Raw genomic sequence first — 24,280 nt, 5'->3', positions numbered from 1 at the left:
GAAATGTATTATTTTGAAACTCTTCAAATTGGGTATTTTTATATGTAGTTAGTACATCGTAGTAGTTAAGTACATCTTTCTAAGATGTCCTTACAAATATACTTACATGAATTTTACCTCTATCTCTAAGATCACCTTATAAAAGATATACTTAACTACCAGCTCATGGAAATATCAAGACATAATTTAAAGAGTTTCAGAATTCAACACCACTGAAGTAATTATATGCAATCAAATAGGCTCCAGATATCCATATTTAATCATTTAAAGCACATAAAACAAGAAGTTAGAAACACTGATAATGGAAACAAAATTAAAGGAAAGGCACAGTAAGACTAAGAAAATAAAAAGAACAAGGCAGGTAAAGATGTAACTTAGAAAATTATAGCTAAGCTATTAGGGTGTTGTTTCCACAAAGACATTAAACACTACCTAGAAATGGTTAACAAGAGGTCAAGCAAAAATGCCTAATGCTAATATGGACTGCATATTAAGAAACAATATTCTTGGGAGAGAAGAAAAATTTACCCACTGACAGTAGATAATGAGGACACATGTACTTACATTACTAAACCAACAATTCTCTCATTTAATGAATCTAACTTAAAAACTGTCAGGACGATTAATTATTCCCTAAGGAAAAAAATAATCAGTAAGAGCCATACTACTGAGGGTAGAACATGAAATTAAGGCAAGAAAAAAAAAAGGCTGGCTATCAGGGATATAGGTTATTTCAGTAATGTGAAATTTTCTAAAACGATATATAGCTTTGATGTCCCTAGTCACCTACCACCCAATCAAAATAAACAAAAATTAAAACCAAGACCAAAAACATGTCTCATTATAATGGGCATTATCTACACAATAATCCTGAGTACTCAGAACAAGTATCTCTTAAAATAGGTTACCTTCATAAGTGTATACGATTAACATGAAAACCAATGAACTCTACAAACCGTACTTCTTCCTCCCCAAAACGGGTAGTTTTCTTTTTTAGCTATACTAATTTCTACATGCTTATTAAGTCATCATTGAACAGCAATCCTACTGCAAAATATTACTGTCAAAGACAGTCAAAAAACCACATAGGGAAAAACACTAAATTTTATGATATTTGGCTCCTCATTCCAAGTGCTTGTATGTCAAAAATCACTCTAAAATAGTTGGCTAACTTTGAGAATCTTGAGAATATGTAACAATTAAAAAAATTTAGGGGCACCTAAGTGGCTCAGTTAGTTAAGCATCTGACTTTGGCTCAGGTCATGATCTCGTGGCTCCATGAGTTTGAGCCCTACCTGGGGCTCTGTGCTGACAGCTCAGAGCCTGGAGCCTGCTTCAGATTCTGTGTCTCCTTCTCTCTCTGCCCCTCCCTTACTCACTTTCTGTCTCTCAAAAATGAATAAATTTTTTTTTTTTAATTTACATAAGTCATGTGGCAGTTTTAGAAGTATCTTTAGGGGTACCTAGGTGGCTTAGTCAGTAAGCGTCCGACTTCAGCTCAGGTCATGATCTCATTTTTCGTGGGATCAAGCCCTGCAGTGGGCTCTATGCTGACAGTGTAGAATCTGCTTCAGATCCTCTGTCTCCCCCTCTCTGTGCCCTGCCCCTGCTTGCTCTCTCTCTAAAATAAACAAACATTAAAAAAAAAAAAAGTGCCTTTAAATCAAACACCAAATGATTACCAAAAGGAATTAAAGAAGCCAAAAGTTGTGACACTAATATATGTGTGGAGTAATATTCTTCTCCATTTCTCTCTTCTACATAACATCCAAAACACCCAGTTATTCTTAAATACTTTGTCAATTTTTAAAAACAAAAAAGTCTCTACTCTGTAATTATTTTCTTCCTCTTGGTTTTTAGGGATGAAGACTATTATTTCAAGGAAGGAAGACCGCTATCAATATAAAAGTGAAAATTGTATAACATAAAATTCTAACCTTTTATCAAAGAATCAAAAAATAGGTTAACTTGGAACCTAAGCTGTTCGAAAGCTAAGTAAAGCACTCTTTCAATAGGATATTTCCAAAATGAACTAACAGACCACTCTGGATAATGTAACTCATAAGTATCACCTTTTGAAGGAAAAACCTTAAAGAATACAATTGACTTTAATAATATCCTTATTAAAAAGTACCAGTAGTACATATAATTCAGACCTAATTTACACTTAGTGTTTGTGTGCTCTTAACAGAATCTGGTATTCCGGAAATTTGAATGTTTCAAAGATGCTATCCTAATTTTTTTAAAGCTTCAAGGCTGCCTACATATCAATCTTGCCCCTCAGTTCAATTCCTTTCTCTCAATTTCACACAGGAAATTCCAGCATCACCTTTCAAAATGCAGTCATGCTAAAGCAGAAATGCTTTTCTAATGGTCTGACAGGCTCACACTTTCTCTGAAAACATAATTAAAAGTCATAAAATATTTAAGGGAATATAAAGACCTTTTTAGGTAGATTAGAGAAGCAGAAAGGGGCGGGAGGGAGGTGAGGATATAGACCCTCTATTCCATGAAATCATTTCCTCCCTGATTCTGACATATAAGTAGCACCTTGAGTAGAATAAGGTAACAGAGATATAACACTTAAAAGAAAAGAAGGCCTCCATAAAAGTTACTAGCTTTCATTTCTTTTTCACAAGGTAGATAAATTAACTAGATTTCTAGTTGAAGAGGGAAAACAAAAGTCTCACAAGAATCCTCATACAAAAGACTACTTAAATTAGTAAACTCTAGATGCACCATATTCAGTCCTATAATAGTTTAAAAATAAAGAATAGGGGTAGAGGAAAGAAAAAGAGGAGAATCATAATTCCCTATGCTTTAGATTTTTTGTTTTTAGGGTAAACGCACACTTTAAATGATTCTATGAGGGAGGATATAAGGACTAGCCTATGTATAAGAAAGAAGATCTCTGGGTTCTCTCACTCCTCCAAGTGTTTGTGTATCCTTGGTCATACCATTTAACTGTTTCAAGTCCTTATCCATAAAACGGGTGGATACAATATCTGTTTGACTGCAGGAAGTTAGAGAAAATGACCTCAAGTTCCCTTAACTTTTAAGATTTAAGATGTATACACCAACTTGATGTGGATTTATAAAAGTCAAGATATGATCCTGGTCCCAAGATACTCATGAGGGTCATTTGGCTTTATTTAAAAAAAAAAGAACGTTGATCGCTTACAAGCACATGCTTCTAACTGATCATCTTACAAATGCATGCTTCTGAATATGGCAAAGATCTGAAGAGAGATCTTGAAGGGTTTAGAATAGTCACCACCACTCTTGGAAACACTGTAAAAAAAAATCATGTTCTACTAAATAGTAAGTCAGAAGCACCACAGTTTTATATGAAAGTCTGTTTTTACTTTCAGCAATACAACATATTATTTACTAAAGCAAAAGAGTAAATTTACTCACGTTAAAACAAAAAGCAACAAGAAAACTCAATTTATTTCTTCAAGATTAAAGCTCTAAAGGCTATCCCTGATCCTCAACAGTTCCATGGAAGATCCAATTGTGCATCATTTAATAAAGAGCATTCTTCAAAGGTTTATCTGCCACAGATACTCTGAGGATTTTAACACCTCTAAAATAACCATGTACTGATTATCAACCTCCAATCCTTGGGACAGCATTGAAACAAGTCTACCTCTAACATTCTGGATCCCCTAAGTACTAATTGCTGCATTAACAGTGTATTTTGACCCAAGAGAGTAAAATACAAATATTTCCTAGACCTGGTGTACACAAACTGCAAAAGACAAATAATTTTAAAGTAGACTTAACAGTTGAAAAGTGACAAACTCCAAAAGTGAAGTAACACCTATTCCAGTTCTATCATAATGTATATATATGTATCAGTCAGTTTTGAGCATTGAACCACACAAAAACATCCTGGGCAAAGGATGAAATCCAGACATACTACTTTGGATTCCTGGAACAAACTTTAATGGCTCCAGATGGGCCCTATAAATCATTTAACCTTTTACTTTTTCCTACAAGTAAAAATCTCACAGTTTGGTCTGAAAAGAAAGAGCATTTTGAGCAGACTTTTAAAAAAATGACTAATTTTCATGTGACAAAATGTTTACACTACAAAATAATTATGCAATGTTAACTGAAAAAAATGTACCCAATACTATCTAACAACCGTTTCTGAAAAGTCCCTTACCTGCATAATTCATCTGACTAGTCCTAGAATGCCTTTCCGTCCTTTTTTTTTTTTGGAAGGCTTTTGGCCTATGGCTCCTCCTCTCTGTGTGTTCAGCTATATTTCTTTTTAAAGGTCCCATGATTTTGTTTTATATGTTTACTGTTACTATAAAAGCTGCTGGGGAGAAAAGTACCTGCCATCTCCTCAAAAACATGAAGAGTGGAGGGCTGAGATCGGCCTGAGGACTTCAAAAGGTTTTGCTTGCCTTTGTTCTGGCTACACTCTCCTATTCTACTACTCTGTCCTGCGAGTTAAATTTCCCCTGTGCTTCTGGCTAAAATGTGGATACCACAGCCAAAAACTCTTGCAAGCATCAATCCCTGACTTGGCGGCTCTTGCTACTAAGTGGCAAGCATCTAATGCCACCCTCACCTGATGCTTGGCCGTCTCCATACCCTCCAGAACTGTCGTCTTGAAGTCCTCCTGCTTGCCCTGTGGAAGGAAAGAGGAGAACTCAGGGACCTTACTCCATAAATTAAGATAATATCTGGACATAAAGGCCTAATAGTTGGCGACTCACAAATTCACCACCAACTAGTAAACCCATATTCAAGAGAGCTCCTTCTTCTCAAATCAGGCCCAGGGAATCACATCATAGTCTTCCAAATTCTGGTCAGAAAATTTCAACTGTACACACTGATTCTTGTTGAAAAGTAGGAGAACAAAGTACATAGTATTTCTAATCACTAAATCCTTCCTGTCAGTCCAGCATGGATTGGGGGAAAAAAGTATTCCAAGTGTCTTTTACTACTTGTTGCTATGCTAAGAGTGGTAGGTGTGGCAGGGCTCTAGGGTCTAGAGCTGCAGCAATTCAGCATCTGCTCAATCTCTTTATCTTCACCTTTCTATCCAAAAAGAATATACATAAAATAACAAGACTTACAATTTTATTTATGTATTTGTAAGTAGGCTTCACGCCCAGCATGGAGCCCAAAGTGGGGCCTGAGCTCATGACCCTGAGATCAAGACCTGAGCTGAGATCAAGAGTTGGACGCTTGACCAACTGAGCCACCCAGGTGTCCCAAGACTTACAGTTTTAATGAAAAATTCTCCCTTTGACTTCAAAGAACTGTAAAGACTCAGCTCCAAAACAAGTTTCATTTACTAAGCATGCTAGACAGTGCTAGATCTGAATATGCCAGGCCTCCTTAGTAAAACTTTCAACTGTACCACAATACACCCTGCAGTCATATGCCAAGTAATGTAGATAGACACACACAGTGGGGGGGGGGGGGGGTAGGGGGAGATATGGTAAGGAGGGGGTCTCCTACCTCAAGCTACACAGTAAGCCTAAGAAATTTTCCTCATTGACTAATATATAGAAAACTTCAAGAAAAGTATCACAGCTTGAAAGTTCAATCAAAGTCAGGATAGATGATCTTCCGGACTCTTCCAAAATCTTTCACCAAAACAGATGCTATGATCTTCTTAAGCTTCTGTCTACCTGGTACATTATGGGGAAACTACAGCATGATCTTTGGAAGATATGAAAACACTCTCCAGTGATCTAAAACTGGACAAGCTTCATTAAATAGTTTATTTTAAAAGAATCTCAACAAGAAAGATTGATTATCTACCATTTGAATTAAAAGGGAACAGGAAAGTGAAAATGACATCTCTATCTTCATGTATACCAAAGTGTTTAGACAGAAATGATTCCTGACATTAGAATATGTTGCTAGAAGGTACACGCTCTGCTGTTAAGGTAGAATAGAATCTCATTCTAAAGTTATCTCACTATACTCCTGACAGGCCCTTTAGGTTCTAGAAGGTTATGGTTCTCATACAAGGCACAAGGTATAGGATTTGTTGTTTATAGCCTTTAAAAAAGGGCATATAATTATGATGAGATGACTCCAGTTACAAAATCCAATCTGCAAACATCTTGAAAATGCAGGCCCTACGTTAAAATTTTTAAAGTCTAAATAAAAAATACTCACTCTTAATTACTTCTAAATTTATTCATAAAAAATCTTTCAGAGTTTTTTTAAAGAAACTCTTCCAAACAGAACCACACTAGATCAAAAGACTGACTCAAGGAGGCGGGCTCAACACAATAAAATAAATACAGTTTCCAAGAAACATTTAAGCATTAGGAACAATATAGCTCCTCTCTCTCAAATTACGTTCCCAGCACGGCAAAGAATAAAAGCAACAGTCTCTCGTCACAAAGGCATCTCACCATTTCTAAAAATAAAACAAAAACCACTTTCATGCTAGCCATTAAGTCTGAATTATTTTATCCTTCCCATTTCTATCATTTTCCTTCTTCCCCTGCTACATGTCATACAGAATGCTAAATTATTTTAACCTGCAGGTAGCTCTTGACTGTTTTCTGTCAATGGTATTTAATAGAAACATAGATTTCTTAAGCCTGACTTATGTGCTCAAAAGGTTGACAAGACTGCTCTTTTATAACAAGACAGGGAAGTCTTTTTTGTCTTCTGCTTTTGAAAAAAGGAACAAAATTCATATACTGTTAGTTGATAAAAATATATAGGCGTATTATGAAAAATATTCAATACCCTGGGAAGATTTTTTTTAAAGGGATGTCTCTTAACAGCAGAAAGTCAAAAAAGACACTCCAAAGCATTGCATAAGCAAAGAAATAGAGCAAAACCAAGCAGGCGATATAAACATGTAAGAAATTATGAAAAACAAAATAGGTGCTTAAAATTAAGTAAAGGAACAACATATCATTTGACTTGATGAAGGTTCAGAAGAGGAGGTTGCTATTTTCTAATCATAACGCAGTCATGAGTATTTGGAGGGTGCCTACTTCTCCAAAGACAGATGATAACAGCATCATCTTTATTAGTGATATTGTAGACCAATTCTTCCATCATTTTCTTAAAAACCACACACATACAAATATTTGCAGCTAACTTTCCATCCAGGATTGTCTCTGATTAGAACATATAAAATGCCGTATCATTTGCTCTTTGGGTCCTTCTGTCCTAGGACTCTGCTGTGAAAGGACATGGAACAGCAGGCAAGTATAGTTGTTATCTTCCATGAGCTCAAACTCAAAATAGAAAATGAAAATATACAAAAACAACTTTTTCCTATCACCTTGATTGTGGCACTACTGTGGAGACCTCCTTTTGTTTTCATTCTCAATACACACACACAGACACACAGACACACACACACACACAGACACACACTCAAGTTTAAAGTAGAGACCCTTAAGACCTGTATTTGTGTATATCTTCTACAAATTGAAGATAAAATCTTTTTGATTTATCTTACATAGCAGCTCTTCGGTTGCCCTCTAATAAACCTTCTACAGACCTGTTAGATTATTCTTTTTTTTTTTTTTCAACGTTTTTTATTTATTTTTGGGACAGAGAGAGACAGAGCATGAACGGGGGAGGGTCAGAGAGAGAGGGAGACACAGAATCGGAAACAGGCTCCAGGCTCCGAGCCATCAGCCCAGAGCCTGACGCGGGGCTCGAACTCACGGACCTTGAGATCGTGACCTGGCTGAAGTCGGACGCTTAACCGACTGCGCCACCCAGGCGCCCCAAACCTGTTAGGTTATTCTTGAAGAACAGTGAAGCACTATAGTTATAGTCTCGATTAAGATTCCCAAGAGACCATTCTGCCAATATCTTAAAAGGAAATCTATGATGACTTTCAAGTATTTTTTATCTGACAAGCAAGAAGGGCAGGATCACAGATGTGTTGTTCTCAGGTACATACTGACCAACAGATTCACATTGTGACTATTTAGTTTCTTGTTAATGCTTATTTATTTTTGAGAGACAAAGAATGAGTGGGGGAGGGGCAGAATCCAAAGCAGGCTCCAGGCTCTGAGTGGTTAGCACAGAGCCAGACATGGGGCTCTAACTCACAGAGTGCAAGACCACAACCTGAGCCGAAGTCAGACGCTCAACCCACTGAGCCACCCAGGCACCCCGTGACTATTTAGTTTCTTGAAATCATATTCATGTTGATAACTTTGTACACAATTTGAGAAATTCCTAACTCTCCTGGGAAGCAATAATTTTTAAGCAAACAAAAAAAAACCCACAACAATTTATTAAAATTTATTTAATCAAAAATTTACCAAATTTACAGAACAAAGTGACTGCCAAGCTCTTGTTTTCAATCAAACCTGACACATTAGCAGAGGGGGAAAAAATCTTAAAAGTTTAAACCATCTTTAAGGACATAAGTTTCTGCTCTTATTAACACCTCAGTTTATATTTTAATAATCTCACTAATTCAATGTTTACCAAATACCTATCTCAAAACTGCCAAGCACAAACAGAAAGTGGAACAGGTTAAATACTTATTTTCAAAGGGCTTATAATCTACCTGGGGAAAGATAAAAAAATATCCACAAAGAAACTTTTTAAAATTTTATTTTTTAATGTTTGTTTATTTTTGAGAGAGAAAGAGAGAGAGACAGACAGGCAGACAGAGTGCAAGCAGGGGAGGAGCAGAGAGAGAGACACACACACAGAACCCAAAGCAGGCTCCAGGCTCTGAACTGTCAGCGCAGAGCCTGATGCAGGGCTCAAAATCACAAACCATGAGATGATGATCTGAGCCGAAGTCGGACACTTAACTGACTGAGCCACCCAGGCGCCCCAAGAAACTTTTTTTTAAAGAAAGGGAAACAAGAGGCTAATACAGATGAGGAATCAGGGAAGCTTTTCTCAATAAATCCACAGAGGTCTGGATATATTGGGAGGCAGTCAAACCACCAATATGGTCTAGAACACTTATAAAAGCAAGGAGAAAAGCACAGACATGGTATAGAATGACACAGTACTTACAGAAGTGGGAGAGCAGGATAGGTAAAAGGGGCCACCCTCAGTGACAAAACCTAAACTTGATCTTAATAATAATGGGGTAACTGTATGACCTGTCACAGAAAAACAGCAAAACAAGTGATACTTTAATTAAACTAATCCGGTCACTTTGTACCAGATGGATTACAGGAAAAAAGGTGACCTACACAAAGGAGATCCAATTGAAAGGCCGATTAAGTTAGATATCAAGTGAAATTCACTTGAATAAAAAGAGGACAATGAAAGTGGATAGGGCATAACAATAACAAGTCAAAGAAGCTATGCACAGGAAGTTACATGACTTTACAACAGACTTGATAAAAGGGATAAGGGACTTTCAAGATGGCTCCAAGTTCTTTTAAGTCAGGAGTAGTAATGCAGTGGACCAAATGCAAAATTTAGGAAAAATTTAGGTAAAATTAAACGGAAATATTTTTTACTTAATTACTCAGTCTTTAAAGTAATTAAAGACTAGAACTTTAGGACTAAAACTTTAAAGTCTTAAAAAAAATTTTTTTTAATGTTTATTTTTGAGAGAAAGAGCACGAGGGGGTGAAGGGAGGGACAGAAAGAGAGGGGACACTTTAAATATTAAAAAACATTTTTTAATGTTTTTATTCATTTTTGAGAGAGAGAGAGAGAGAGAGACAGAGACAGAGAGACAGAGTATGAGTTGGGGAGGAACAGAGACAGAGGGAGACACAGAATCTGAAGCAGGCTCCAGGCTCTGAGCTGTCAGCACAGAGCCCAATGCAGGGCTTGAACTCACAAACATAAAGATCATGACCTGAGCTGAAGCTGGACGCTTAACCAACTGAGCCAACTAGGCGCCCCTAAAAAAAATCTTAAAATAGCATGGGGGTAACAATAGGCTCAGAGAATTTGAAGCAGTTTTAAATGTATGACTAATCTCATAAGGAAAGTCACAGTTTCAAAGAGGAATTGGTCAACACAGACAAATGACAAAAAAAATTTTTTTAAATAATTGAAAGGTAGCGAGTTATTGGTGACTATAACCACTTCCTGCTGCCTTCCAGTCCTCTCCATAGTGAAAGGTGGCTTTAAAAATAACCTCAAATATACTGCTTTTAATGCATCGCTTTCCTAACTTTTTGACTATGATTGTGGACAGAATAATCTACAGCAGTTCAAAGAAATGCAAAGGCAAGTGAATTGGGTTCCCTGAGATAGATGAAACTGGCCTAAAGGGAAAGCCTCAGGCATTCCTTTGAAGCACATCATAGGCAGTTAACACAGCTAACATTGATCAATACTCTCCAACAAAATTATCCAGAATGAAATCTATGGGTTCCAACTAGAACAGCAATCCTAGTGTTATACTGTCATTAAGGCCCAGAAGGCAGGAAAAGGGTGCTGCTTAAGGTAAGAACCTGCCTAAAATTTTCTCCCTTTACCACTGGAGGAGCAGTAGCACTGCTGATCTACACCTGAAGACTTTTTAACATTGGAGCAGAAGTGAGAAACCTCAGTACCAGAAATCCTATACAAAATAAAAGCCCTATAAGCTAAAAAGGAAAGCAAAGCTTTTAGAAGCCAAAGGAAAGAATGGACTTTTTCATATGCTATTTCCCTCCACATTCCATAGTAGGGATTTTCCTCACCTATTTTGTTGTAAAATCTTGGCTTATAGTTCAGTTTTCAAAATGTTCCAAATAAAGTTTAAAATTTAGATGCTATGTTATGTTGCTCGACTACCAAGCTTAATGTGAATTTGAGTAGTTAACAACAAAGCTTACTTTTCTAGTTATTCACCTGTTTTTTTTTTTTTTTTTTTTTTTTAAGTTTATGTATGTAAGCAATCTCTACACTCAACGTGGGGCTTAGATTCAGGACTCCAAGATCAAGAGCCACATGCTCTTCTCACCAAGCCAGCCAGGTAGGTATTCCTCACCTATTTCTAAAAAGGCCAATAGTGAATTTTACCCTGGACCTGCTATTAAAAGAACTGTAATAACTTTTCACAACTGATAACCATGAATTAATTTCAACAAGAGAATCCCTTTTTCCTGCTCAAATAAATTTCTCAGAATGCTGGCTATCTTGTATCTTCCCAGACCACAATCAGAGGCTCTTCCCAACCTCAGTATGATTTGAGTGTACACTGCTACAGGGAGATTTGACTTCTTAGGCATTAATTAATCATATGTGTTCTTCTATCTTCACATCAGAAGATGCCAAAAAAAAAAAAAAAAGGAAAAAAACACAACCCTATCTTCAAATGTTTGAGGCCACCGTAATTAGCAAATACTGCAAAATGTTAACATTTTTAACCCTATTCCTAGTTCAAGTCTGTGTTTAATAGATACAAGATGTTTGTACACAAAAGTGGAATTTATATTTTCTCCTTTGATCTCTCGTATCAAGTCCCATTTTGCAGATGAGAAAATCTTCATAGACAAAGTATCTGTTCTATTATATCATGAGCAGACCAAAAAAGGATGGTAGCAAAAAGAAAGTTAATTATAAAATTAAAGTTGCTCAGCTAAACAAATTACTAATTTGCTTTAATTAAAAAAAAAACAACAAAAACTAATCAATCAGTGAAATGAAATCATTAAAAGCAGCTCAATCTGTCAAAGACTGAACCTAAAACTGGTAGCATTTGATTCAGTGGTTTTGGCCAAAAGCAGTTAACAGTTAAGAATCAAGGATCTCAGGGGCGCCTGGGTGGCTCAGTCGGTTAAGCGTCTGACTTCAACTCAGGTCACGATCTCGCGGTCCGTGAGTTCGAGCCCCTCGTTGGGCTCTGGGCTGATGGCTCAGAGCCTGGAGCCTGCTTCCGATTCTGTGTCTCCTCTCTCTCTGCCCCTCCCCCGTTCATGCTCTGTCTCTCTCTGTCTCAAAGATAAATAAACGTTAAAAAAAAAAAAATTAAAAAAAAAAAAGAATCAAGGATCTCAACTGCTTCATAAAAGCCTAATTCCTTCACATTTCATGTAAAACTTCCAAAATCCAATTTGGGGAAAAACATTTAAAAACAACTTCTGGGTTCTCACCGTACTTTGAATACAATTTTATCGTATTGTTTCTTCATTGTAGCCAGTTATTAAATTTGTAACCCTAAAGAGGACTATGAATTCTTTGCAGAAAGACCTAGTCTTCAGCGCTGCACCCTCAGAACCCAGCACCACGCCAGGAACAAAGCACTGTAGTTTTACAATTAATGGTTGTATAATAAAGTCAATGAGGAACTGCCAAGATTGGGGCAATCTTACTTTGTGTAGAAAATGTCTCCACTTTTTTTTTCTTTTCTTTTCTTTAAATTTCCTGTCCAGGGGCGCCTGGGTGGCTCAGTTGATTGAGAGTCCGAGTCTTAATTTCAGTTCAGGTCATGATCTCAGTTTGTGAGATCGAGCCCCATGTCAGTGCAGAACCTGCTTGGGATTCTTTTTCTCTCCCTCTGCCCCTCTCCCCAGCTTGCACTCTCTCTCAAATTAAAAAAATAAATAAAAATAAAGAGTAAGGGAGCCATCTGTCTTCTTTAAGGAAAAAAAAAAAAAATTCCCTTCCAGGGCATTGGGCTTAGCTGGTGAAGCAGGTGACTCTCGATTTTGAGGTTGTGAGTTCAATTCAAGACCGGTGTAGAGATTGCTTAAAAATAAAATCTTTAAAAAAAAAAAAAAAATTTTCACTTCCACACTATTTTTAAAAATAATTCTTCCAGTAAGCCAAAAATTTAGGAAGACTTACTTTCGTCCCACTCTTTTTCCAAGTTCCTCCAAATTTTTATACTAAAATTTAATATTTCAGACTCATTTTACCTTCTGTTACAGATTTATGTACACATTTGTATCTCTACTAGGCTATAAATCATCTGAGAGTGGGGACCATGTATTGCATAGTAATATATATAGCTTGGTCCAAATGTTATCTCTCAAAATATAAAAATTTTGAATTAATCTGTGACTTTTTTCTCAGTCCTCCAGTAAATTATTCTGAAGCACAGTTCCAAATCAGAACACTGAAATGATGCTATACAAAAAAAATGATGCTATACAAAAAAATGATGCTATACAAAAATCCTAGGTCTGCTTTCTAAGTGTATGCATCATATTTCATATAAGGAGAACTAAAATGATTTCAGGCACTTATTTGACACTAGCAGGCCAAAATGGCAACATAAACAATCCTGTTAGGAATGAATTTCCCAACAACTTCTAGTAGATCTACAAAAGAGGGTCTCCTGCTGGGTATGGGGTTGTAACAGAATTCTATAATTCTCCCTGTGGAGGTAATCCGAGTCCATTTTCAGGAAACCTGCAAGTTACACCTGCTCTCTGATTGCACCTGAAGGTACAGCAAGAGAAATCAGAGAGAAAAGCCTGGGATAAGCCACTTGAAAATAATTATGGCATGCTAAAATCATTCACCAAACTCTGACGGTAACTAGCCATGCCACCAAACCCAGGACTTGACTGAATACCTCAGTATGACTGCCTCACAGCACCTAAGAACAAAGAACTATGAAAACATAAGGGCTGTCACATAAGTATTAGGCCACCGTTTATTTTTTTTTCCTCTAAAAAAATTTTTTTTTAACATTTATTCATTTTTGGAGACAGAGAGAGACAGAGGGTGAGCGGGGGATGGGCAGAGAGAGAGAGAGAGGGAGACACAGAATCCGAAGCAGGCTCGAGGCTCCAAGCAGTCAGCACAGAGCCCGACGCGGGGCTCGAAACCACAAGCCACGAGATCACGACCTGAGACGAAGTTGGACACCCAACCGACTGAGCCACCAGGCGCCCTTTTTTTTTTCTTTTAAAGTAAGGAAATCCATCTTCAGCTCTTCTCTGGTCAAATTCTATTATTATACTAAGTTGTAAAGGACAGTTCAAAAGATTCTACCTTTTAGATTTTTTGCTATACTGAGTAAGCAATTCATAAAATATTTGGTCATCAATCTTTTGTCATAGATATTTTCATTTTAATAGTATTTGTGATCAAACTTCACTGGATTTTAAACTTTTCTACCCATACACATATTCTATATATTTTATATAATTTAGTATTTTTACTAATTTATGTTGCATCTCCTTTCATGTGATTTTGTGAAATATTCTTTCAATCGACAGGACTATTACATGAAAAGGGCCCCAAAATTATTAAAACCACAAAATTTTTTTGTCATACCAATCTTTCACATCAATGATTTCTATACGTTAAACAGCCTACCTCTCTTTCAAACACACACCACACACACCCCCCCAAAATTACCATGTAAGACAGAAGAGAGGGCAGGTACTTTCTTTTATTTACATTGTTGTAAGAGTTATTATGTGTTCTTAAAAGAATATAAACAAGGAGATAAAGTGATTCTTCCTACAGTCATTCAATAAAATAGATTATAATGCAGAGCTGTCATCAATCAGCTAACCATATCTAATAACTATATCTAACAAAATGAACCAATAATTTGACGTAAGCCTTTGAGCTTCATTACAGTATTAGCATACCACTGAGGCTGGAAAACTGGTACACAGACATATGCATGTGCTTTACATATATGTATTTAAAAAAAAATTTTTTTTTAACATTTATTCATTTTTTGATAGACAGAGCATGAGTGGGGGAGGGGCAGAGAGAGAGGGAGACACAGAATCCGAATCAAGCTCCAGGCTCTGAACTGACAGCACAGAGCCTGACGCGGGGCTCGAACTCACGGACCGTGAGATCATGACCTGAGCTGAAGTCGTTTAACCGACTGAGCCACCCAGGCTCCCCCACATATATGTATTTTTAAACATACTTCTGATATCTCTGTTGAGAAATTCATTAACTTAACATCTTGAGAAAGGCATTTTAATAGCGATTTCAAATTTCATTTTACTGTTTTAAAGCAAGCTTCCATGAAAGTGTTAAGCTTTATACAACTAAGCTATTTCTAACCCAAAATGAAATATATCTTCCCAAACCAGAGTTCTTAAACAGCTATCCAACACAAAATTTAAATTCAGAAACTACTAGTAAGATTTTTCTGAAAATTTTCAACTGATGAAAGGTAGTGGAGAAAAAAATCGTGTTTTTGCATTAAAATTAAAAAGCTAAGTGCTAACAAATTAGTTAATATAGTAAAACGTCTTTGAGGAATAATCAAATATACACAGGGTAACAACTGAGCCAAGAAAGGAAAAAAAAAAATTCACTAACAGAAGGCCACTTTAACAGTGGTATCGAAACCAGTAAAGACCAACCGAGATTTTTACTCTATTTTATAGATGTTCCCATATTATTTGACATTACTAATAACCACACGATTCCAAGGACATTTTCAGGTTCAGTTGGCATGACTTTAAAAAACACCTTTATCTTGATAGATGAGGTACTAGGAAACCAAATAAATCCATCATTTGTTAAAACAAATACATTCAGAAGTGTATAAATGTAAAAATACACAGAAACATTTAGGAAAACTTTAATTTTAAATATAAGCAGCAATACTTAGCATGAAAAATACATTATTTACTCATGTGACTACCGTAGGACTATAGGCCACATTCAGTTATCATCAAAAGCAAACAAATATAAAAATAATTTTTAAGCCACAACATAGAACTTCCCAATTATGTAAATCCAAACAAACAACAAAACCAACATCGTTTCCATAAAAGTTCAACTTTGATACTGAGATTTTTCCATTGACCAAAATTCACTAAACTTGATTATCAAAACAACCAAAATCATCTCTCCCAGCCAGTCTCTTTACCTCTTTAGTTCGCTCTAATAGAGCACATCAGATTGATTTTTCCAAAAAATGTATTTTGTACAACGCCTCTCACTCAAAATACAAAATATCTCAGTGCTACCCTGACCAGATCCTCTCAGTGTTTAAAGGACGAGTTCAAATTTCTCAGCCTTGTAATGAAGGCTCCAGCCTTCCCTTCTGGCCTCCTCTCAGAATTCTCCTAAAGGAATCTTCTCCAGTAATATTATCTGACCCAACGGATTTTGCAAAACCTTGTGCTAACAAAATATTTTATTCTCAACATCATGGAAAGCAAAGCAAATTTTTCTAAACAAACTTAAAAGCTGGTAAAAATGAAACGTATTCAAACCTTACTTACATATTTAAAGAGAGTAAATTAATTTCTCATCTAAAATGACTGAGATGAAGAAAAGATTTGGTAAAAAACAAGACCCACATCTTCTCTCAAAAGACCTTAAGATACCCATATGACAATGGTTCTGTTCAATTTTTGAATGAAAACTTAAGTGAAAGAGCTAGTTCTGATAAGACAGGAGATCTGGAGTCCCTGGACAGTTTCTAAATACTTGAATTCACCTGATAGTATTTTATGATTCACTATTAGGGCCCCATTTAATTCTAAATTACACAGGCCAGTAAGTTGCCACTACTTTACTGGGGAAAGTACTTCCCTAATTCACCCCAGAAATTTTTTTAAATTTCAAGTTGTTTTAAAGGAAAAATAATTTTATTTTCAGAATCACAAATAATATATTGCAAGTTTTGGCTATTATCAACACATCTCTAAGCACTGAAGATATTCTAAACTTAAGAAACTTTAACTTTCCCCCCAAATACTAAGATAACTTATTTAAACTAAACAACTGGATAAAAATTTAGCCAGAACATAATATCATAAACACAGTTCCCCAAATCCTACATCACTTTAATAAGGTATTTCCTTCTTGGGCAACAATGCCTGACATTTATGGAAAAACAAATTAAAAAAACAAAATAAAACACCTCTTTCATGGAAAAGAAAACACCAATACCAGGTTTAAAATGTTCAGAGTATATACTAACTTGGTACCTACTTAGGTCAGTTGTTTACTGGAGACACTGACAATCACACAAAAAAAGAGGGTGAGGCAGCATCTCAAATACATCTACTGAAGAATACTTAGAGCCTTCAAACCAAGAAACAGTAGTCTCTTGACCTATGACAGATATCAAAAGACTTTTCCCCAGTACCTCACCAGAAAGTCTACAGCAAAGGTAGAAGAAAAGAAAGGCAAGAACCAAAGAATACAGAAGAAAAAGGAGTAGAGAATCAAGGGAGGAGTTGGAGGCAACGACACAAAGAAAGGAAGAGAGCTAAATGTAAAAGACTAGAAAGAAAAAAAATACCAACAAAAAGAGAGGAGGTGTTCTGAGGTACAGGGAAGGCTGCATTTGCCTCAGGGACACTAGTTCCAGAGTTAATATACCACTCCCAATAGGTGCCCAAGAGGTCATTTTAAGAAAGTCTTAGGAAAGCCATTCTTAGAAAAACCCTGATTCCTAAGATAAATTGAACCCAGAATTTAATCATCTTGTTCTCAATGTTCTCAAACTGTGTTTTTATTATAATTGCTATAAAATTACAAGCTTTAATTTTTGAGAGTTTTGGCCAGAATCTGTTTGATAAATTCTAAATCTAAATTAATTTAACAACTGACTTGTAATTTTCTCAAGGATACATCAGTAATAACCCTATTATTTTAAATAACATGTGGTGATTTATATAACATTACAGAGGAGGGGGAAAAAAAAAACTAAAACAAAAGATAAAACTTCTCAAATTAAGTATGTCTGTATCTGGGTACCTATGAAAGTCACGCAAGATATAGCAGATGGGATCTGAAACAAACATTCTATTTTTAAAAGATACAGGACTACAAGAATTGAAGAGGTAAATGGGCCTGGAGCTACAGAAATATAAAATGTATTTTAAGAAGAACTTAGTAAAAATTCAAAGTCAAGAAGAATTAATGCAATGCCATTAAGGACAGAAGATACAAAAAATTAAGACTCTACTTTTGTTTGCTTTATCCAAACCAGAAGGGTATCCCTACTTGCTCTGGGTATCCTCAGTAGGATTCAATCTGAGGGGATGTTAGTGAGAATTCCTTAAAGATGTTTGAAGTTCTGAAACCAATACTATAGTCTCCAATAATCTTTCCACTGTCATAGGAAGACTGTGTGAGTTTAGAATCTCTTCATAGCCTTTTCTTCTACCATTCCTTTGACTGGAGGGCTCAATACTAAACAGTAACAGGCACTTAGGCCTTTTCTTTTTGACCTCATAATATATTTTTACATTTGTTCACTAGGATATTCTCAAAACTGATCCCCACTCTGAGGGTTTAATCAGAAAGTATCTAACCATGTGATACATATGTGATTTAACCAGAGTAATTTCTGAACCCTTCTATCTACAAACTCTAAATCAGAGATAAATCTGAGGGGTTTGGTTCTTTGGATTTGGTTTTCTGTATGTTTTCTCTAATTGTTTATTTCTCCAACTTTCCGCGTGCCTTATACTGCCACTATCCTTCCATCCCCATCTTTTACTTTCCTTCTATATATGTACACACACACACAAAGAATATCAGTATTAACTACATATGTACGTATGCATGTATGCGTGCGTGCATATATATTTACACATACATACACGCACTACTGACACACATGGCCAATATCAGAATATAAACCAAAGATAAAGACATAAATAACACTGTAGAATAGGATTTAACTCATTTACTCTTATTTTCAGGATAAAACAAAACTGGTTGGTTACTATTACTCACCAGATGGTTCTTCAGGCTCGCTTTCATTTTCTTCCTCAGGTGGGGCTTGAGGAGGTGGTGGGGGAAGCTTCTTTTCCTTCTCTGCTTTAGCATTTCTCTCTTCTTCTGAATAATATTCATCTTCTGAGAGGTTGGCCAAGCTTTCATCCATCTCTCTGTACTCTACCTATGTGGAGATTATACCAGGGAAAGCTAAATACAGTGAACATCTAAAACCAGGGACTTAATGTGGAACCATCAGTGAATGTGAATGGCTTCTTAACTTCAAATTTTAAGGGAAATAAGTAAATAACAAGGAACAAGCTAGACCATAATAGGTAGTTATTAAAAACAAAATCTCAGGGCACCTGGCTGGCTCAGCTGGAAGAGCATGGGACTCTTGATCTCAGGGTCATGAGTTCAAGCCCCACACTAGGTGCAGAGATTACTTAAATAAATAAAACAAAACAAAACCCTAAAATCTCTCATGAAACAATCTCATGTCGGTTCACATTTACCCCAACCTATCAATTTTACATCATAGTACTGACATTTAGAGCAATGGATCTGAGGCTTTTTACAACTCCTAAAACCTTTTAAAATGTGTGTGTGTGACTGTGTGTGTTTGTAGGCATATCTATACATATGTATGTATACATCATAATCACACTAGAAGTTTCAACAAAAGACTAAAATAACCCTGAGATAAAAATATAATCAACTAGAATAACAAGTCTGTCAAATGTCAAGCCTGTACTTCTATTCCATGGCAAAACAGCAAAATTCCAGAAACCAAATGGGGAAAAATGGCAGGTAATAAAAACCACAAATGGCAACAGTCAAATTGAAACTATGAAAAGGTACATTTGCTTAAAAAATAACCAATGACTTGATTTCACAGTTCATGTGATCAAGCTCCGCCTCAGGCTCCGCGCTGACACCATGGAGCCTGCTTGGGATTCTCTCCCTCCCTCTCTCTGCCCCTCCCCCACTCCCTCAAAATAAATAAACATTAAAAAATAATAACTGTTGACCTAAGAGAGTTGAACAGTGAGAGCAAAGAAACCTTAATATAACAAATTAAGAAGTGAAACGGAAATGGAGACTACAGGTCATACTACTAATTCATATTCTAAGTGTAAAGGAGAGAACCAGGTAGTAAGTAGAAAGAGGAAGCCTTATCAGGGGTAAAGCCATTAGGATAGGGAAGATTATAATGGACCTGTTTACCAAAATGTAAACGGTATTACAAATAGTCACCAACCTTAGAACACTGGCAAAATGTCACTGTGACTCCCACCCTTAAAAAACATTCCAGAAAGCCACAGAAACAACAGCTCTCTATTCAGATTCAATTAAAAGATAAAATGAATAAAATAAAAATTTATTAGCTATGGAGACAGAGCAAAGACAGTATGGTCTCCACAAATAATGTACCTAACTTATTAGATTTCTGAAATTAATAGTCCTGTGGATTACAGCAAATGTAATCTATTTTAACTTTTGAAATATCTTTGAAATAGTTCCATATGGCTGGCTGCTTTTATATCTGTCTTTTTCTTTTTTTTAAATGACATGACCACAGGTGGGCAGGGGAGTGGGTGGCTAGGCTAGGGAAGGTAAGAGGGATTGTGTCAGAAAATGGAAACAAAAATTAAGGATAAATTGAACAGTTCTGACCCATGCTCTAAGATTCTTATTTAAACACACAAATAATAGTATTCATCTATCAAATATGGAACACCGAGTACATGATCACAATGGAGAAAACAATTATAAATGAGAGTCTTCCTGCCCTTAATAAGCTGAAATTCCAGTTGCAAATTAATGGTTCTTACCAGGCAAATCATCTCACAGAAAGATTTGACAATAAAACCTCCAGAAGTCTAGACACTAACCTTCATTCTACTTGATTGAGATAAACTGTAGGAGCAAACCTCAGGACAATGGGCAAAAAAGCAGCATGGGAAAAGTTTCAAAGAGGGAGAGGGGTCAGAAAATGTAATCTATGTTTAAAGTATGCAGTATCCTTTCTTCTTTCAGCTTTCAATAGTGCTTGACCCCTCCCTACCCTCAAAGATTCAGCTCTTTAATCCTCTGCTCATCAATCTCATCCATTTAATCAATAATCACTTAATAAGCGCCTACCATGGAACTGGGCAATATGCAAATTCTGAAACAATAATGTAAGATCCTTTCTACTGCAGTAGTTTAGCTCTTTCCAAAGGGTGTTCCACAAGACACTATACTATTTGAAGGAAAAAAGAATCCATGATCAAGTTTGGGAAGTACTGCATTCTTTACAGGCCCCCTCTAGGAGAACCACAACGCACATTAAAGTTACTGAGAAGTTTTGCAGCAAAAACAATCTTTTTAACATTGTTTAATCCAACGTTTTGATGAAGTAGTAGCTACTAAGAAGGAATACAGAGTTCTTAGTTTTTGGGGGGTTGGGGGGGGAAGATTAGAAAAATATCTAGAAGTAGGAGCAAAAATATCTAAAGGTAGTATTTAAAAACAATAATATCAAGAAAAAACCATCTGTGTTCCACAGAACCCTAAAATTCTTCAGGATTTCATTTAAATACACACTTATATGTGTTAGTACTTTGGAGACCAACAACACATGAACTTGTACTGCTTAGGTAAATTTTGGGTAGACCTAAGAATGACATTTCTTCTGCAATCTGTTCAACCAAGGCAGCGTCCTGAAATGGCTAGGCAAGCTAAAAAACAACCTTTTGTACTACTTATCAAGCACTGGGTCTTCACAATGCTTCATAAACAAAGTACAGAAATAAAATTGGGTTCTGAGACTTAAATAAGACTACAACTATTAAGTTTAACCTCCATTCTCAAATTTGGCTCTATTAAAAAAAAAAAAAGCCTCATTTTCTGAAACCCTGACAACTAAAATAAAGGTTATAAATTTAAACTGAATATAAGACAGGCAAATAGTACTTTATTTTGAAATTTTGCATATAAAGTTTTATTTTGTAAAAAAGAGGGGCACCTGGCTGGTTCAGTCGGAGGAGCGTGTGACTCTTGGATCTTGGGGGTCGTGAGTTCAGAGTCCCATAATGGGTGTAGAGATTACTTACAAAAAAAAGTTTCTCTAGTGGGCGGTGCCTGGGTGGCTCGGTAGGTTGAGCAATGGACTCTTGATTTTGGCTCAGGTCACGATCTTGGGGTTGGTGAATTCAAGCCCTACAATGGACTCTGCATTTCTTTTCTTGCTTTTTTTTCTCTCTACACACTCTCTCTCCCTTTCTCAAGATAAATAAGCTTTTAAAAAAGTTCTCCACTTAATAAAAAAGTGAAAGAATCATACAAATTCTCAAAAATAAAAAAATAAAAACTATTCCCCTGAGCAAAGGAACAGATACTTTGAACACAAAGGAGTGGGAACCTCTCATCCTTAAGTAAAATCCTCAAAGACTTTGGAACTTCTACAACCACTTACAAACAAGGACATAAAGATATCCAATAGACAGATAGAAGTCAGTAGGGTAATTATTCTCACCTTTACACAGACAACTCTCAAATTTACATCTCTAGTCTCTCCCTCACCCTTACTACAATGATTCATCCACTTCCCAATCACCTTAAAGCCCCAGTCTTTTTGTTTGAATCTTTAGTCCTTTTAATTCAGTAGGGCACAACTGCCAGACTGATTTTCCAAATCCATACATGTTATTTTCAGATAGTTTAAAAGATGAACGCCAACTTTTTCAAACCAGGTATAAACTTTCTGGCTCTAACTATGCAAACTTACACCTTTAGCCATTTTCTAATACACTAATGAAAAAGTCCTCGATGTTCTACTGATCCCTAAATTTCCTAAAAGCTTTTTCTGTTAATCCAATGCTTAAAATTCAAGGCGCCCCTCCTCCACAAATTATTTCCTAACTATTCCAAACTTACAAATATATATTTTCCTTTCTCTGAACTGTCCTAGCACTTAAGGTCTGCATTTCATAGTCTAGTGTAGTGCTGTCTGATACAATTTTCTATGATAATGGCAACGTTTTGCATCTGCACTTCCACCATGGCAGCACTAGCCAGCCACATGTGGCTATTGGGCACTTACCATGTGGTAATTTAAGTTTAAATCAAAAGTAAAAACTCAGTTTCATCAGTTGTACCAGTCACATGGGCTAGTGGCTACCGTACTGAACACACAGATCTAGTGTTTGTCTATAACCTGAACATGACTCTACAACCCAAACGTTACTGATCCCTCTGGCTCCTATCTTGCTCCTAGAAAAACCTCATTTCCAATTCATTTGCCCATTGTCCCCAACATTCAGTTTTCCACTCTGGACTCCCTGCTGCTTCTCAAACCTTGTCCCATAATATGCCAAGCGTTTTTCACTTCCTTTCTCCATTGGTAATACTTAATTACTGGGCACCTTACTATAAGCCAGACACTGTATTTTGTTTACATTGTATCTAAACCTAAAAGCCTTACAAGGTAGAGTTTATCTTCCTAAGGAAAATGAATCATAGCAAGAAAAATCAATTCCAAAAAGTCTGTCCTTTTCAGAATACTTTTCTAAATTCTGCACCTTTTCAAGGCCAGCTGAATGCTGAAGTGTCCCTAAAGTCCCAGCCCAACTTAACAATTCCAACCCTTAAATATTTTGCCATAATGTTAGCATACACACTCAGGGGTGAATTTATTCTGAAATTTACAAAACTTAACCTTCAGGGACCCTCAAATGCATGGACCCCTTCCAATACCCTGAACCTGGTTTTAGTTACATAATTTTGTGTGTGTGTGTGTGTGTGTGTGTGTGTATATATATATATATATATATATACACACACATGTATATATATAATATATATAATACATCTGTATCTACGTCTGTTATATCTATAACTACAAATACAGAAAGAGCCCTACATATACCTCAGAACTCTCGAAGTAAGGCCCATCTACTACAATGGACTCAGCTCGATTTTTCTTCCTTTAATGGATACTCTATCCCTTGAGGTCTGTTTTCTCTGGCTCCCAAGACTGACTAGGAATAAGTCAGTGTCCCCAGTTTCTTTCTTCTTAGTTGCTCCCCCAAATAAACAGGTGACCCACTTTTCTTTTGAATTTCAAAGCTAATCACAATAGAAAAAACAGTATAATGGGAATTAAAATAAACACAAGATAATTACAAAGACAGAAATCTACATACTCAAGACAATCCCAATCAGAGTATCAGCTGCCTTTTTTTTTTTTTTTTTTTTTTTTTTTGCAGAAACTGATAAACTGATCCTAAAATTCATATGGAAATGCAAGGGTCTCAGAACATCCAAAACAATCTTGAAAAAAAGGAGCAAAATTGAAAAATCAAACTTCCTGATTTCAAAATCTATTACACAAAGTTACAGTGATCGGGACAGTGCGATACAGACACAAGAACAAAAATACTGATCAGTGGGACAGAACTGAGAGTCCAGAAATAAACCCTTATATTTAGGGCTAACCAACAAGGATGCCAACCATTCAAAGGGGGGAGAGAACAGTCTTCAATTGTGCTGGGACAAGTGGATATCCACATGGATAGGAATGAAGCTGAACTCCTACTTCATACCACATACAAAAATTAACTCCAAAATGATCACAGATCCAAATCCAAGAGCTAAAACTATAAAACTCTCAGGAGAACACATGGAAGTAAATCTTCATGACACTGGATTAAGCAATGGTTTCTTGGATTGAACATCAGAAGCA

The 24,280-nt window shown here is 36.2% G+C and overlaps 1 protein-coding gene across 2 annotated transcripts in view; it reads right to left on the bottom strand.

The window, feature by feature from the left end:
• Nucleotides 1-24,280, bottom strand: part of KDM1A (lysine demethylase 1A) — a 61,794-nt gene that overhangs the window by 34,518 nt on the left and 2,996 nt on the right. Inside the window, exons 2-3 of one of the 2 annotated variants that reach the window (XM_042994635.1) lie at nt 18,571-18,736; nt 4,586-4,645 (exon numbers count right to left, since the gene is read on the bottom strand). In XM_042994635.1, coding sequence (XP_042850569.1) covers nt 4,586-4,645; nt 18,571-18,736 — 226 coding nt within the window. The remainder of the gene's footprint in view (nt 1-4,585; nt 4,646-18,570; nt 18,737-24,280) is intronic. The other variant, XM_042994636.1, reaches the window with a different exon arrangement.

The sequence above is a fragment of the Panthera tigris genome, chromosome C1 (genome assembly GCF_018350195.1).
Source record: "Panthera tigris isolate Pti1 chromosome C1, P.tigris_Pti1_mat1.1, whole genome shotgun sequence".
Lineage (NCBI taxonomy): Eukaryota > Metazoa > Chordata > Mammalia > Carnivora > Felidae > Panthera > Panthera tigris.
This window is presented reverse-complemented; position numbering and strand designations above follow the sequence as displayed.